The sequence below is a fragment of the Lepidothrix coronata genome, unplaced genomic scaffold (assembly GCF_001604755.1).
Source record: "Lepidothrix coronata isolate B3197 unplaced genomic scaffold, Lepidothrix_coronata-1.0 Scaffold85, whole genome shotgun sequence".
NCBI classification, from domain to species: Eukaryota; Metazoa; Chordata; class Aves; order Passeriformes; family Pipridae; genus Lepidothrix; species Lepidothrix coronata.
The window spans coordinates 2,744,727-2,758,988 of record NW_016690265.1 but is presented as its reverse complement, the minus strand read 5'-3'; the positions used below and the strand labels follow the sequence as shown (position 1 = coordinate 2,758,988).

The window sequence follows — 14,262 nt, the reverse complement described above, 5'->3', positions numbered from 1 at the left end:
AATTAAGAGGATTCCTCTTTTTTTGTCATTAAGATGTCAACAACAACAACAGCAGTGATTAGCTGCTGATTTTTCTTTCTGCTGCTCTGTGGGCTTGAAAGCTGGCTTTTTGGGTGCTTTTTGCTCTTACCTGCTACCATTTAGATCTTCTAACTCTTTCTGCCCCCTCATAATTTTTCTTTACAGATAAAAATCTTGTGGGCTGTTTTTATTGCTAACTTGCTCATTTTTTTATGTTCCTTTCTGTCTCTGAGTGTATTGAACACTAAAAAATGCAAATTTATTGTAATTCCTCCCCAAACCCACGGTTTACTCATGGAAATTAAGTTGATACCTTGAAGTATCTAAGGGATGTAAAAGTGAACCAATTTAATAGCAAAGCTCTTTCATAATCCATATAAATGCATGTTTTAGAGAACTCTTTTGTGACTTATGCAGATGTAGGCTTTTAAATATTCTAAAACTTGGTTTATTTATCCTTTTCTCTAATACTTCTTTTCTCTTTTTAATAGGTCATCACACAACGAACTAGAAAAACATAGGTAAGTCTTGGAAAAAAAACTAATTAAAAGATGTATGGTTGCCATTCAGGTTACCATGTTTTTTGAAGGATATTTTGCTGAAATTGTTTTGATTCAGCACTGAGTAGGTTATTAAGTTGTTTTGGATTCTTTTATCAACTAAAATCTGATAGGTATAGTATTATTTGGCTTTTTTTTTCCTGTTTGGTGTGCTCTTCTTGAAACATCCCTGATAATTAGCTTTGGACTGATTAATGCTGTAACTGGATAACCGAATTGTTACTAACAAAGAATCTGATTGCAGCAACTGTTTGCTAGAGGTGTTAAATGCTCTAAGTACAAAGTATTTTGTGACTAAGGTGAATGATTTTCGGGAACAATGTGTCACACAGGGTTATTCTATGTTTGTTTTTTTTTTAAAGTATGCCTAAAGTGCAGTTAATTTTCATCTTGCATGTAAGTACCTACAGATATGTTTTTCCCCTCCGTCTGCTTCCTTGCTGGTGCGTGTCCTGTCCGGAGAGCTGTGTGTGATAGAAATGGGCACCTCCTGAGCTGCAGCCCTGGTCTGGTGTATCCAGCGCTGGGAAAATCTGGACTTACCCAGGACAGACATTAGACCCTGCAGACCTGAGATGTATGGAACTCAGGTTTTGGAGGCAGTGTTCCCTGTCCATTGTATCATGTCAGAGTTTGTTTGCAGATGGGCCTTTGAGCTGTTTGAAGTCTCTGGGGTGCACACAGAGAGCTCTGAGAGCAAACAGTGCCTGTCTTGGCTCTGCCTTTTGGTTCCCTCACTGCAGGATTGCTGCCTTTCACTTACCGTTCAGGCAGCAGGATAAACTCTCCTTCGGGTAGTTTTCTGTTCATTTTGTGTAGCTTGTGGTCTTTCGGGTTTCATGCATCCAGAGAAAGCAAGGGTGGTGTGTGTGAATATGATTTAAACTATTTGCATGCATCTAAATACGTGAAACGTGGTTGATGGCACAACAAGATTGGACTCGTGGGGGTTTTTTTGTGTCTTGTTCTGTGGCTGCAGTTATGTAGCAGCTAGACCATCACTTCCCTTGCATGCTTACATGCTTTCCTGTAGTTTAATTGTAATATGAGTAAACTGTAGCTCTGCCTAATAGCCACGTGGTCATCCTAGAGATGAGAGGAACCGGAGAAGGCTCAAGCTCACAAACACAGGCCTCAGCTGTAGAATGCAGTGCATTGGCTAAGGCAGTGACATCAGCTGGCAGAAGTTCTGCTGATAGAGTCTTCAGGAAAATAGCTGCATGTAAAATTCTGTCCTTTGGTCTCACTTCTTTAAAATAATAAAAAAAACCTCATCGGCCCCAACTGTGATTCTTTCTCACTCTCATTTTTTTCCATCCTCATTTTAGATACTCTGTTCCATTTCTTCCTTCCCCCCTGCTCCATCATTACTGACTTGTTATCTAAACTCCATATTCTCTCTTTTTTTCCTTCAGTCATTTTTATAACGCAAGCATGGAGTTGCCTCTTCTTCCCTCTGCTCTGCCTTAATGTGTTTAAGCAGCACAGTAAATAAGGCACAGCAGCATTAGCAACAGATGCAGGGCCAGAAGGAGAATCTATTAATTGTTCAATCGCTGTTCTCACTTTCAGTTCTGTGTTGTATCTTTGTAGTAGTTGGACCATATAGTATTTTCCTTGCTACCTTTTCTCTCTGCCATCTCAAGGTCAAAATAGGTAAACTGCACAGTATGTCGTGTGATTATACAACTGATGTTTGTAACTGCTGCTGCTTGCTGTGCCTCCTGCAGTTAGACTATACTTGAAGCCAGATTTTTATTATTCCTGGTGAGAACCTGCAAATTAGTGCGAGATCCTTGTTTGTGCAAATGGGTGTTCGCAAAAGCAAATGAGATGTGTACAGTTCTAGTTGCCTGATGTATTGGCGTGAAGGACTCCTGCAATTTTTATTTCTCTTTTTTTTTTAACAACCCCCTCCTCCAGCGCTGTGGGTGTATGAGCAGATAATAACCGATCATAGTGTTTTTCACGGTGTTTCACTAAAATTACATTAAAATCTATCAAGTGTCTTGCAAAGTTTAATGAAAGATTCCCAGCCGTAGTGTGTCCCTGTAGCAGCTGGTCCTTTCGGCGGAGCCTGTCCTCCTTCCCCAGCACAGCCCTGCCCTGTCAGCTGGGAAGCACTGGATGTTGATTTTGGAGGTGTATCCTTTCCAGGACCAGTGCCTTTGACTCACCACTGCCGTGATGCTTCTCTGGCGAGACACACTGGGTTATCTCACAGGAGCCTGTCGAGGAGGAGCGGAGAAGATGGCCGTGCTCATCCTCCTCCTTACCCAGTCCCTCCGTGGTGTCTGTGGGCTGGACTCGGTGCTGGAGGGCAGGGAAATGGCTTCCTCATTTACAGGGCCGTTGTGTCCTGCATGAGGGTGGCCAGAGCTGCCACTGACTGGAAAGCCATGGTAGCCTTGTACTGTGTGTGGTGCTGTTGCAGGTTCTGCACTGGCGTTGCACATCAGAGGTTTTACCGGTGGATTTGACGTTGGTGGGAATGGCAGTGGTTGTTGATCTCTGCGTGTGCCGGCTTGGCCGTTTTCTGTGTGTTTTTGAAGAGACGCTCAGAGGAATACAAATGGAAGCAGAGACATAATTCCAAGAAAAAAATCTTGTTATATGTTAGAATTCAGATTACAATTATGGTAAAGTGTTTGTCAGCAATACATCCTTTTTTTCTGCTTTAAGTCTCCCTAAAATACCCTGCTCAGAAATTCAGTGTGTGCTCCTTATAGTGAAACACTGTAAGGACTTACCCTCTAATGGCAGTCTTATTTTGGTCCTGTGTGATCAACATTTACATCTTGGAGCCATGAAACAGGAATCCCCTTAAATAAAAAGTAGAAAGGCAGGAAATCTTCTATCCTAAGGACAGATGAGGTCTTAGAAGATATTTTAATAATTACAGACAGGTTACAGTGGCACTTGGATGTAACTAGTTCCTAATGACAAATATATACATGTATATTCATTTATATATTTTCTGTTGTTTCCAGCCAGGCCATTATGTCTGTAGGCTTTCACAGAGCAATGTAAACTGTAAGTAAATTAGTAGTCATACTTATTGCAAGGAAATTTTTAAATTGACCTGACCTGACAATTGTATAAAGGAATTCAGCTTTCGTAGTGTAAAAAACCCGCAAGAATTCGTGAAAGCCATAAGCTTCTTAAAAAGACACAGCATAATCTCATTTATTTGCATCACTTTATACTAGTTCTACATTAGAAGGTAAAAGCCAAGGTGTATCCCCCTGAAGACTGTGCTGAGATCTCCACAATGCTCTGTGAAGGCAGAGAGTCACCTGCCCTCAGCTGTTCACATCTGGACTTGTCCCCCCCCAGCTCATGCAAGGCCGTGGGAGGGAGAAGGAGCAGCACTTCCCCGTCGTGGTCCATCCTTTTTTGTTGGAAGCAGATGGAGCCCTGACAAAGGATGCTGGGATCAACCCATCAGAGTTATTCAATCCTGCCTGGTCATGAGGAGCTCTGCTGCAGGAGGAATGCAAGAATTCTTGCCCTTTCCCTGGCAAAGTCTTTGAAAACAGCTTGTGAAACTTGATGATTTTAAAGAACAGCTTTTAAGAATTAGTGAGGAAATGAATAAAAACGTGCCTTGAAATTGGCAAGCCACGTGCTACTGTCCCCAAACTGGCACCAGGTGGGCTGAACAAGTGCTGTCTGACCCTGGGATGGCTGGATCTAGGGCCCAGGTCCCCAGGCTTAGGTTTGACAAAAGCTGACAATCTGAGCCCTATGGAGGCAAAAGCCAGGCATTGCTGTTGGCAGAGGTGTACTCTAGAGGCATTTCCCTGCTTTCCTGTGGAAGGTGCTCCAAGAAGTGGAAGTGCATAAGTGTTTAGCTCCATCACTGGGTATCAGGTGGGACAGGGAGCAGTTCCCTCTTGTTCAGGGCTCACTAGTTTATAGTGCAGAAAGCTGAGACTGCTGTGGAGGTGGCCTGCATCAGTTGAGGGAAACAGCCCTGAATTTTTAGAAGTGCAAGACTAGGATGGGGAATACATGAAACAATGTGATTTGCAAAACCTTACAGAAAAAAGGAAAAAGGCTTGCTTTCTTCCCAAAGGAGCCTAATGTATGCATTGATTAGAGTGCTGATCAGGGGGAGACTGAAAATGTTGCCATGTGCAGAGAAGGTAATGCCGACCTGAGGTTTGGGTAGTGCTATGTGTAGTCCTAAAACGTAGTATCTTGCCAGAAAAAGCTTTTTCTATTACATCATCATGTGTATGAAACGGATATCTGTATATAAATGTAGGTTTTGATGAGCAGTATATATTTTGATGAGAGCTTTACAATGTGCAACATTAGCTGATACAGTAAATAGAACAGGTGCCTCTGAAGTTAAGTTCTAATAGGTAGTTTTCTCATGAAGGAAGTGCAAGTGCAGGAGCACAGTTACATTCAATTTCGCCCACCAGAGTTACTTTGAGTTTAAAGTTTACATAAGCTGAGAGTATGTCTTGAAATTCTCTCTGTGGTGTTTCATGCTAGTAAACTGCAGAGTTAATGAAAAACATGTAATTGGCAGTTGCTGATAAACCTGGAAGTTTGGAAACAGAACTGAAAGGTCATTGAAATAATAGCATACCAAAACAATACTTAATGTTTATTTTTGTTATGGGCTGCCTTTTCAAAATCATAAATTACCATTGTGGTCAGCACGGTTATGCAGCATAAAGATGTAATTGCATTGATCCATCACTCTGAATGGCTGTGGTGCCACCACTAACTGAGGAGACCCCCAAACTGGTGGTGGAGGTAAAGTCCTTCCAGGGAAGGGTCACCCAGTATGTGTCTCACTGCTGTGCTTCCATCATGAGTTTAACCCTGGTCACACACTGGTGCTGCTGGGCCCTGCTTCCTGCCGGCACAGCAGGAGGGGAGAAGCTTCCTGACCCAGCTCACTGTCAGAGGCACACCCTGATGCCAGCACAGGGAGAGGGTGGGATGGCTTCTTTGAGTGACAGTGTTAATTTACAGTGTTAATTTACAGTACAGAGCAGTTACAGTTCACTTCTCTGTCAGTTTAATGTTTCTCCTAAGCATCCAGTTCTGGCTGCTGTTGCCTGGAGTGCTGTGCTGGATGGGTCTTACTGACCTGGGACAGATCTCATTGTTATAATGGGTCTATAAAAACTGCCATTTCTAGGATGTGTCCACATTATATCTAAACCATCCAGATAATGTGGCTGCTACATTATTGGTGGGAACCATGTCGTCTTACTGGCTGAAGTTAACCTCCCTACTAGATCTGTTCTGGTTTTCTCATTGAGTAAGATGAGAACTTTTTTACACCATCTCATTGGTGTGAAATGGTTTATTACAATTCCATTGAATTGCAATAAACATACCTTTGCACTGCTTTATCAAGGTAGTGTCTTAGGAGCATGACTTGCCTTTTGTGATCTGAAGGCCACCATGGTTTGGGCACCAGCTCCTCCTGCCCAGCTATGGCTGCTTCTCTGAGGGTGCCAGCTGTAGTGGGCAGGTGAATGGTGTTGACTCAGCCAGTGCAAGCCTGAATCTCAGCTTAAACCCCCTTTTACCTGTAATTTAATCTGAGGCATTTGTGTCTTAAATTTCTGTTGTGGTTTTTATTTTTTTTTGAAGAGCTTGTTTAGCGAAGTCTATAAAAAACTGGACTCGCAGAACTGAAGATTTAATTCTGTGCTTTTGCTGAAATGTCCCATGTTTCTGGGTCTGACTGATCTATGGAATTAAAGAAATTGAAAGGTTTAAAACTTTGCATTGAAATGCTGTTCTTTCCTCACCATTTCCCCCTTTCTAGAGAATCAGCAAGTGTCTGGACCTGTGGCTTTTCCTGCACTACCTGCTGCAATAACTACTATAAATACTTCTGCACTGAACTGCTGTCTTTCCAGTGCACATAGCAACTCACCTGATTATGCACTCCCAACAATAGTATCTTCCCACCTAGACTGCTGGTTTGGAAAGGAGGGGTATATTAAGCAGATGAAGCTTGGAAGTTAATCTGCTCAGGAAGTTATATTCCAGGTGTCAGAGATGTGCACATCCTCATGCTTTGGATAAAGCTTCTATTTGGCAGTGCAAAATGGGACAAAAATACAGCCTTGACTCAATTGTAATGTCCTTTTTCCTGCTAAAGTTAGCTTTGAACTGTGGAGCCCAAGTGCAGTCCTGGGTCTGGGCTCCAGAAAGCTGTGTGCTTCCTGGCCAGCCCAGCAGCCAGCAGAGAGCAGATGGGCGAGGAACCAAGTGCATGCGTTTTTTTCCACTTGAATTTGTTCATGCCTCTCTCCAAACATAAGTCCACAGTGTGTCAGCCTCTAATGGACTATGTGAAAGGTGGTTTATGTTTTCAGCATCTGCTAATTGACCTGGCCAGTTCTTACCCAGCATGGTAGAGAGAGTGGGCTGGTCTCATATGAAGAGGAGATGGGTGGGCCGGAATTCCAGCTGCTTTCAGGATTCCACAGACAACAGCGAGGTGCTGATTCCCTGCAAATAAGGGAAGAGAAGCCTGATGGTGACTGCTGTCTTGATTGGAGGAGAAAAAAAAATTGTTGAATTAGGTATTAAAAAAAATTTTTTTTTTTAAGCTTGCTCAGCTACATTTGGGCAAGTGAGCTGGAACTTGATTTTTTTTGTAAAGGTATTTAGGCAGCTAATGGGCTTTAAGAAGTTGGCCTCTCAAATGAGTCTTACGTAATGCCATGGGAATCTTTGGCTGCATCCCAACCAGTCAAGTCTGTGGAAGCCCACAGACCAAAACTGGGTATACGGAAGTGGTACCTGCTGTGGTTTGAAGAAGTGGCAAATGCACCTGCAAGCCAGCAGTGCAGCTCCAGCTCTTTAAGGCAAGGTTGGCTCTGCACTCAGGATTTACACCAAATCTGCAAGAGGCTGGATTACTTTATTCCAAGTATGTCATGAGCAGTGATGTCACTGTCCCTGGCTGGAGCAGACAAAAAGGGATCAACCTAAGCTGGAGGAAGTGGTTGTATTCTGTGGGTTGGTTGTCCTGTCTCTTCCTCTCCCTGCCTCCATGCTGCATTGGCATCTCTAGCTCTATTTTTAGCACTCCTTTCCCTGGAGGGCCTATGCTGTTTGAGTATTGGATATGCCATGGCCTGGTCCCAAATTCAAAATGTCTCTTTCTGGATGGAACAGTGTGTACTTCCCTGTTGCAGCTCATGCCCCTTTCCTCTCGTGGTCTCTGTCAGCAGACACTTGTGCTTAGATTTACCGCGCAGAATTCCTTTGCAGGTCAAGTAGTTTTTAATCTGTGTTTTTTCCCCTTGGTACACATGATGGTTTAACATGTGGCAGGCTGTGGGCCTGACTCTGCCTCACACCCAGGGGATTTCAGTAGGAGCTGTGCCTGCAGCCTGAACCCTACATCACATCCGGGCAGCTGCAGAGGATGCAGTCAAGGTTCCAGAAAGTTACCGAGCATGAACATTTAGCCAGCAGATCATAAATGTGAAAAAGCATAATGCTGTTCCTTCACAGAAGCTTAATTTGAGCCTTTTTTGGAAAAACAAAATAAACCCAACCCCCCTGCCACCTCCATGCACGGGATCCAGTTAAAACTGACTGTTCTTGTCCTAAAGAACTGTGCAAACTACAAGAATGGATAAGATACTCCTTCTATCTGCCCCTCCCTATTTTTGGAAGGAGAGAGTTGCTTTGGGACTTCATAGAGTGCTGTGTTTTGAGATGGAAATGCATATGCTGAGGTATGTACACACCCTGCTAAACTAGAGCAGGGTGACAGGACTTGTCAAAGGATGTCAAGTGGCTAAAATTATTGTTTAATTCTAGTTTATGTTGTGCAATTTTTTTTCTATACAGATTAGTGTAACTAATTGTGTAGTGTGTGGAGATTGACACAGCTGACACGGAAGAGATGTGGGCTTGGATGTAGGTACATGAGGTCACATCGCAATGCTTCTGACTTGAACAACTAACAACTCTAGTTACAGGCTACATGCCCTACATTAAGCAAGCCTATATTAGATTCTACCTTACAGTGAGGAAGCAGAAGATTTGGGTAACAGTCAAAGACTACATCTGACCATGGTAAAATGTTTCTAAAAAGCTGGAGGACTAGTGGTGAGTCCTCTCTTCCCAAATGCCACCTTGGGATTAATGCCTGACAAATTTATCTGCTTTTCTTTCCTTGATGGTTCAATTTAGGCAAGTAAGTGAAGATACAAGGTGCTAAGTAAGGGACCTGCCTGGCACGTAATTGCTGCCAGGACTCAGCAGCTCCTATTGAAGTGAGGAATACCATCACTGTTTGCAAATACCGGCTGCACAGACACTCTGTGTCTTACATAGCACATTAGCTGGTATTTACAAAACATAAAGGTAGCAAACCCTGTAATTCCCCCAAGAAAGCTGACTTAATCCCGATTGGTAGGTGCTGTTGTGTTGACTGCTGCAATGAACAGCATGGGTGGAGCAAGTAATTTCTGCTAGGGAAATTTGGGAGCTTGTTGTGTGTGTTTGGCTAGAAGCAGTTATTGGGTGTAGGTGCTAAGAGGTGTTTAAAATAGACTGCTGGGTGCCTTGGTTCCCACTGCCTGACTTTACATACTCACATGGCGAGTGGGTCCAAACTTCTGGCTCTTCCTTCCATTGCCAGATAATCTCAGGACACTGCACTTAAGAAATCTGGGCTGAGTTTTGTGGGAAAGAAGAAGGAGGAAAAGGAGAAGAATTTTGAAAAGCTGTTTCATACCTTAGCATCCCCAAATGGATCATTTTCAGATTCTAATCGACTGCACCCTGTCTGACGGGGGACCACCAGCTTTGTACTGTTCAATGGAAAGGGAAATAGGACGGAAATTAAATTATAAACAAGGCACTGTCTGTGCTGTGGCAAGCTATATCTAAACTTTGGGGCAGGACTGTCAGATATCTTCAAGTGTCCACTGTGCCATGATGCTGTATTTTGTTGCTCTTTGGCAGGGGGAAATAAATGTTGCTCATTTTTCAATTCATCTGAAAGTAAGAATACCCACTGCAGTTTTGGAAGAGACCATCTTTAATTACAGTCAGTGCATTTAATCCTTCCCCTAAATTTGTTTATATATACACCTCACTGTCTTCTATTCACCTCTAATTACAAGGTTTAGATGAGGGAGTTGGAGACATACAGCAAGACATTTGGGGACATGTATTATTAATTACTTCAGTGTGATTGCTTTTCTTCTCTTCATTTGGCATTCTCACTTGGGGTCTGAACCAGCCTTCAGCTGGCTGGAACAGTCACCCTGCTGTTGTCTCAGGGCACCTCAACTGTTTTGCTGGAGCACATCTCAAGTATCTACATTTGTAAAATACAGCAACGCCCAACCATCTCCTTCCTCCCCAAAAGCCAGTAAACTTCACTTGTGCGTGCTCAAGCTGCCATCATTAGCTGCTCTCTCTAAGATGGCCACAAAGCTTTGGTGGGCACATGCGCTGAGGAAGTAATAGCAAAAGCAAAAATGGAAGTAACACATAGCGCTGAATATCTCTTTTTGATAGTTTCCTGCTCAGAGCTTAAAACTTCCTACCTCTGAGAATGAGAAAGTGATTGTTTAGGTGCTGAACTGGAGAGAGTTGCCTTAACTCTGATTAGGTTTTAAAACAGTGGTGTAAATTGCTGTTGTTTCTTTTGGTGCCTCGTGCACATGGAAATGTGGAGTCCCTACAGCATTTGTCAGGCTAGTTAAATTGGATGCTTGTATTTACTTGGTATTTGGATATGGGGGTACAATAGACAATAAAACCACAGTCACAGGTATCCAGTGTTGCAGATATTAGTGCTTCACACTCATTTAAATTGATGCAGGAAAAGGTTACTTAGTTCTGGCTATCTGCAATCCCAAGGCCTTGTGCTCAGTGTGTGACAGCAATGCATGTTTTTAATTTAGCTAAAATAATTCAACTTGACTTGCCTCTCCTTTAATCTGGCATCATACAGTGGTGGTGTAAGAAAAAAAATCTTGAACACATTTCTCCCCTCATTTGACATACGTATAAAATAACCAGGTCTATAGGGAGGTTTAAAATTAGGCAGAAAAAAGCTCACTAGGCCCAGTACTGTGCTCTCTTGACTTAGTGCTGTGCTGCAGCTCAACTTCTCTAGGCTTATTTAAGCATTGTAGTCTCTCTCCCCCCTCCTTTTTTTTTTTAAGATCCTTCCTGTTGGCAGCTGTCCTGAGACACGATGTTCTTGCTTAGCATTTTGATGTGGGGAAACAGTTCTGATAATTAAAGCCGGTTTCAAGCCATGAGCTGATTTGTAAGCAGTGACTTGCTCTGGGGTGTTGTCAGTCGATAAAATGTGTAGCTTGTGTGTATAGAGCCAGTCTACACCTTGTGCCTTAAACTCTGAGTGAGAGGGACAGACACGCTCTCAGGAGCCGCTTCTGGGTGAGACAGACTGCATCCTCTTCAACCACCTGTTGGTGAATGGTTAATTCGTGGAAAATTATCATTATCATCCTTTTCCCCTCTGTGTGTTAACCTGGTGCAAACCTGTTGTTGTTACGCAGCTTTTCCTTGTTTAAATAAATGCAGTTCTCTTTGACCCACTCTGCAGTCCTCAACAAATTCCTTGCAAGAGTACTGTGAAAGGTGGCAAATGCAAACACACCTGTAGCAGAACTGCAGACCCACGGTGTGGGTTTGGATGTGCTGTGGAAATTTGCTTTGTGGTGTTCCACTGCCAGCAAGGGCCAAAGCATTACTGCTCTCATGTAGATGGCTGCAAGTCCTAATCCACTCTTGGGGTTTCTGTGGGCAGCGGGTGTAAGTACGTGTGTGCCTCCATGTAACTTCAAGTGGGAATTAGAACTGCTTGATCCTGTAGTGGCATGATCTTGTGATGGCACTTTCCTTATCTAATTGGGTCTGACACTATTCTGAGGTAGCAGACAAACTTGAGTCTCCCTGCAGTGTAATCTAAGAAACTTGAGTGCCAGTAAGACAGATGGGTTTGAGAGGTCTAATTTAGGAGGACTACTAAATTGCAGTGTGTGCATTTCAATGTGCGAAACAAATGGGCTGGCTGAATGAAGTATTAAATAAGTTTATTAAAAGCATGGCTGATTAGTTTTTTGTGGACTCTGTTTTCAGTGTGTACAAAGGTATTTCCATCACTTGTGTATTTCCCCACAAGGCACTGTTGTTCATCTGCCTGGATTAGGTAGGTACTGTGTGACACTGAGCTCGTGGTACTAGGTGACACCTCCCTCACTGTTGCTTAAAAGCCTTTGAGAGGTAAATGTTAAAGGCAATCATTAGGTAACGGGGCCAAAAATAGAAGACACCTGAAAAAGAAATTCCTTTTCTGTAGCTCTAAGAATTGTTCATATTTGCCTGACATTGACTTTGAAGGTTTAAAATACAGAAAATTGTTCTTTATGGATGAGCACAACCTAAAGGCTGAAATGCTAAAATATAGGTTGGAATCTCCTTTTTTTTTTCTTTGCAGAAGAGAAATTCACACAAGGGCAAAAACATACTGCAGTGGGGTTTAGCTGTTTCCATAATGTTGGATTTCTGTTGCCTCAGATTCTTGCAAGGTCAGATATTTTATTGCCTGTGGTTGAAGGATGTAGAATCTCATACATGTAAATTTGTGATGGTCACCATCCAGGAAAGACAAATTATATCCAGCTGCCGTAAGTTTTGCTTATGATGCTTTTGGGAATCTCTGTATAGCTTGTAAATTCCTGTTGACATTTCCCATGAAGCACATCTCAAATTTCTTCATGTTGCTTTTAGTTATCACCGAGACCCAGGACAAGGAAGGGCTTTTAAACCTTTCATGGCTGCTCTTCAAATAAGAGCAGCTTAAGACAGTAGGATGGCTGAAGCCTGGGGCAAGCTGTGAGGACAAGCCTGGCTGCAGGGAGGAGTCTGTTGAAAAACAAGGAGAGAAGATTAGAGTGGTCAGATGTTGGTCCTGCAGCTCTTAATACTGCAGAGCCTGAGGCTATGGTTTCCCAGTGGGTAAACCAGATACCAGTCAGAGCTGCTGGTGCTCCACCTGCCCCAGAGTCCTTGCTGACATGGGCCTGCCTGTGCCCTGCCTTGTCCAAGTGCTCCTCTGAGTGTCTCCTGTGTTGCTGGGTTGGTCTGTGGGCAGTTTAGCTCCATGGGTGAGCGTGCACTGTGCTGTGACACATCTCTGTCACACCTCACACACCTCTGACAGCTCGTGCTCGCTCTGCCACAGCAGGAGAGCTCAAGTAGGAGAAGGCTGAGGAACAATACAGCAACAGGCACTAACTGTGCCACAGGGCTTTTATTCCTTCTGCTGGCCTAAGTCAGATGTGACTCTGGGACCCTCATCAGTCTGTCTGCTTCTGCTGTCAGTGCACTCCTGAAGGGACAGCACTGGGCAGTCTGACCAGCACCAGCTGCTGAGGCTCTGGTCAGGTCTCTCATGCTAGTGTTGTCTGTGTTGCTTTACAGGGTCATTCCAGCCCAGAGCAAGCCTCAGGAGCTGCTGTCATTTCCTCATCTTTGCTGCTGTCCCTGCCTTACGGCAGTACACAGGCCACCACAGCTCACCTTCCGGTGGGAACCGGAGCATAAAGTGCATCAAAGTCTGCTTTGGGCATTTTGAGAGGTGAAGAAACATTGATGTAGTCCAGTGCTTGTAATTTAGGACAGGCAGCTGTCACTGCATTCAGCAACGTGCTACTGGAGGGATGGGGAAAGGAGGGAGAGAGGAAGAGGGCAACATGGACAGCAAGGTCTGTGAGGCATTCCCTCTCTTAGGAGTCAGCAGCTTCCCTCTCAGAGACCAGCCACTCTTCATCTGTCCCCAGCTTGCATCCCAGGTAGCTTTCTGTGCACTGCTGCCAAGAGGCTTAGCTGGCCAAAAATGCATACATTTAAGGCACTGCAGATGCCTCCCTTAACTTATGTTTACTGAAAGATATAGGAATAAGTTCTGATACCGTGCATATGTTCCAGAACAAGTGGCATCTTTTGGAAGGTAAAAAGGCAAAAGTCAAGTGTGGAGTCTAGGCTCAGCAAGTAGGCTGAAGTGGCACTAAGTTAAAGTAAATAAAATGCACGGTGAGTGCTGCACTGTGCATTTATATATACTGTTAAAGAGAACTAAAATATTTCTCAGAGTGATAAAAATGCGCAAAACATGGAAATCATTAGCTGTATAACAGGCAGCAGAGGTTTTTTTTCTGTCTTCCTTAGCATTAGGAACAGCACCAGACGTTTCTGAGCAGTATTCCCACGAAAACTTGCAGATAAGTCCATGGCAGCACTGACTCTCTCAAAGCTTGTGATGGGGAGAGATGCAGCAATTGCCTTCGTAGGTGGTTGATGTCCTGTGTTTGGATAGTCCGAGGAACCCCAAGACCAAGGCTGTTAAAGTGATCTGGCTGATTTCAGTTTAGCAAAACAGATGCAAACAAGTGTTCAACACACTGAAAAAGCATATAGAGGATGAAACTCATGGTTACCACAGTAAATAAAGCGGGCGGTTGCACTGATTGTAGGGCTGTTGCATTTAATTCACTAACAATCACTGCAATTAGGCACTCGCAGCTCCTTCTGCTTGTTAGTTTCCACGGTGCCTTCCAGGGCTTTGCTGCTGAATTTAGTTGCAGAGGCCTCTGTGAGGTCTTCGACACAGGCAAAAAATGCCACATGG

The 14,262-nt window shown here is 43.6% G+C and overlaps 1 protein-coding gene across 3 annotated transcripts in view; it reads left to right on the top strand.

The window, feature by feature from the left end:
- Nucleotides 1–14,262, top strand: part of MXD4 (MAX dimerization protein 4) — a 38,703-nt gene that overhangs the window by 9,804 nt on the left and 14,637 nt on the right. For all 3 annotated transcript variants that reach the window (XM_017820750.1, XM_017820752.1, XM_017820749.1), the window contains exon 3: nt 513–542. In XM_017820750.1, the coding sequence (XP_017676239.1) occupies nt 513–542 (30 nt within the window). The remainder of the gene's footprint in view (nt 1–512; nt 543–14,262) is intronic.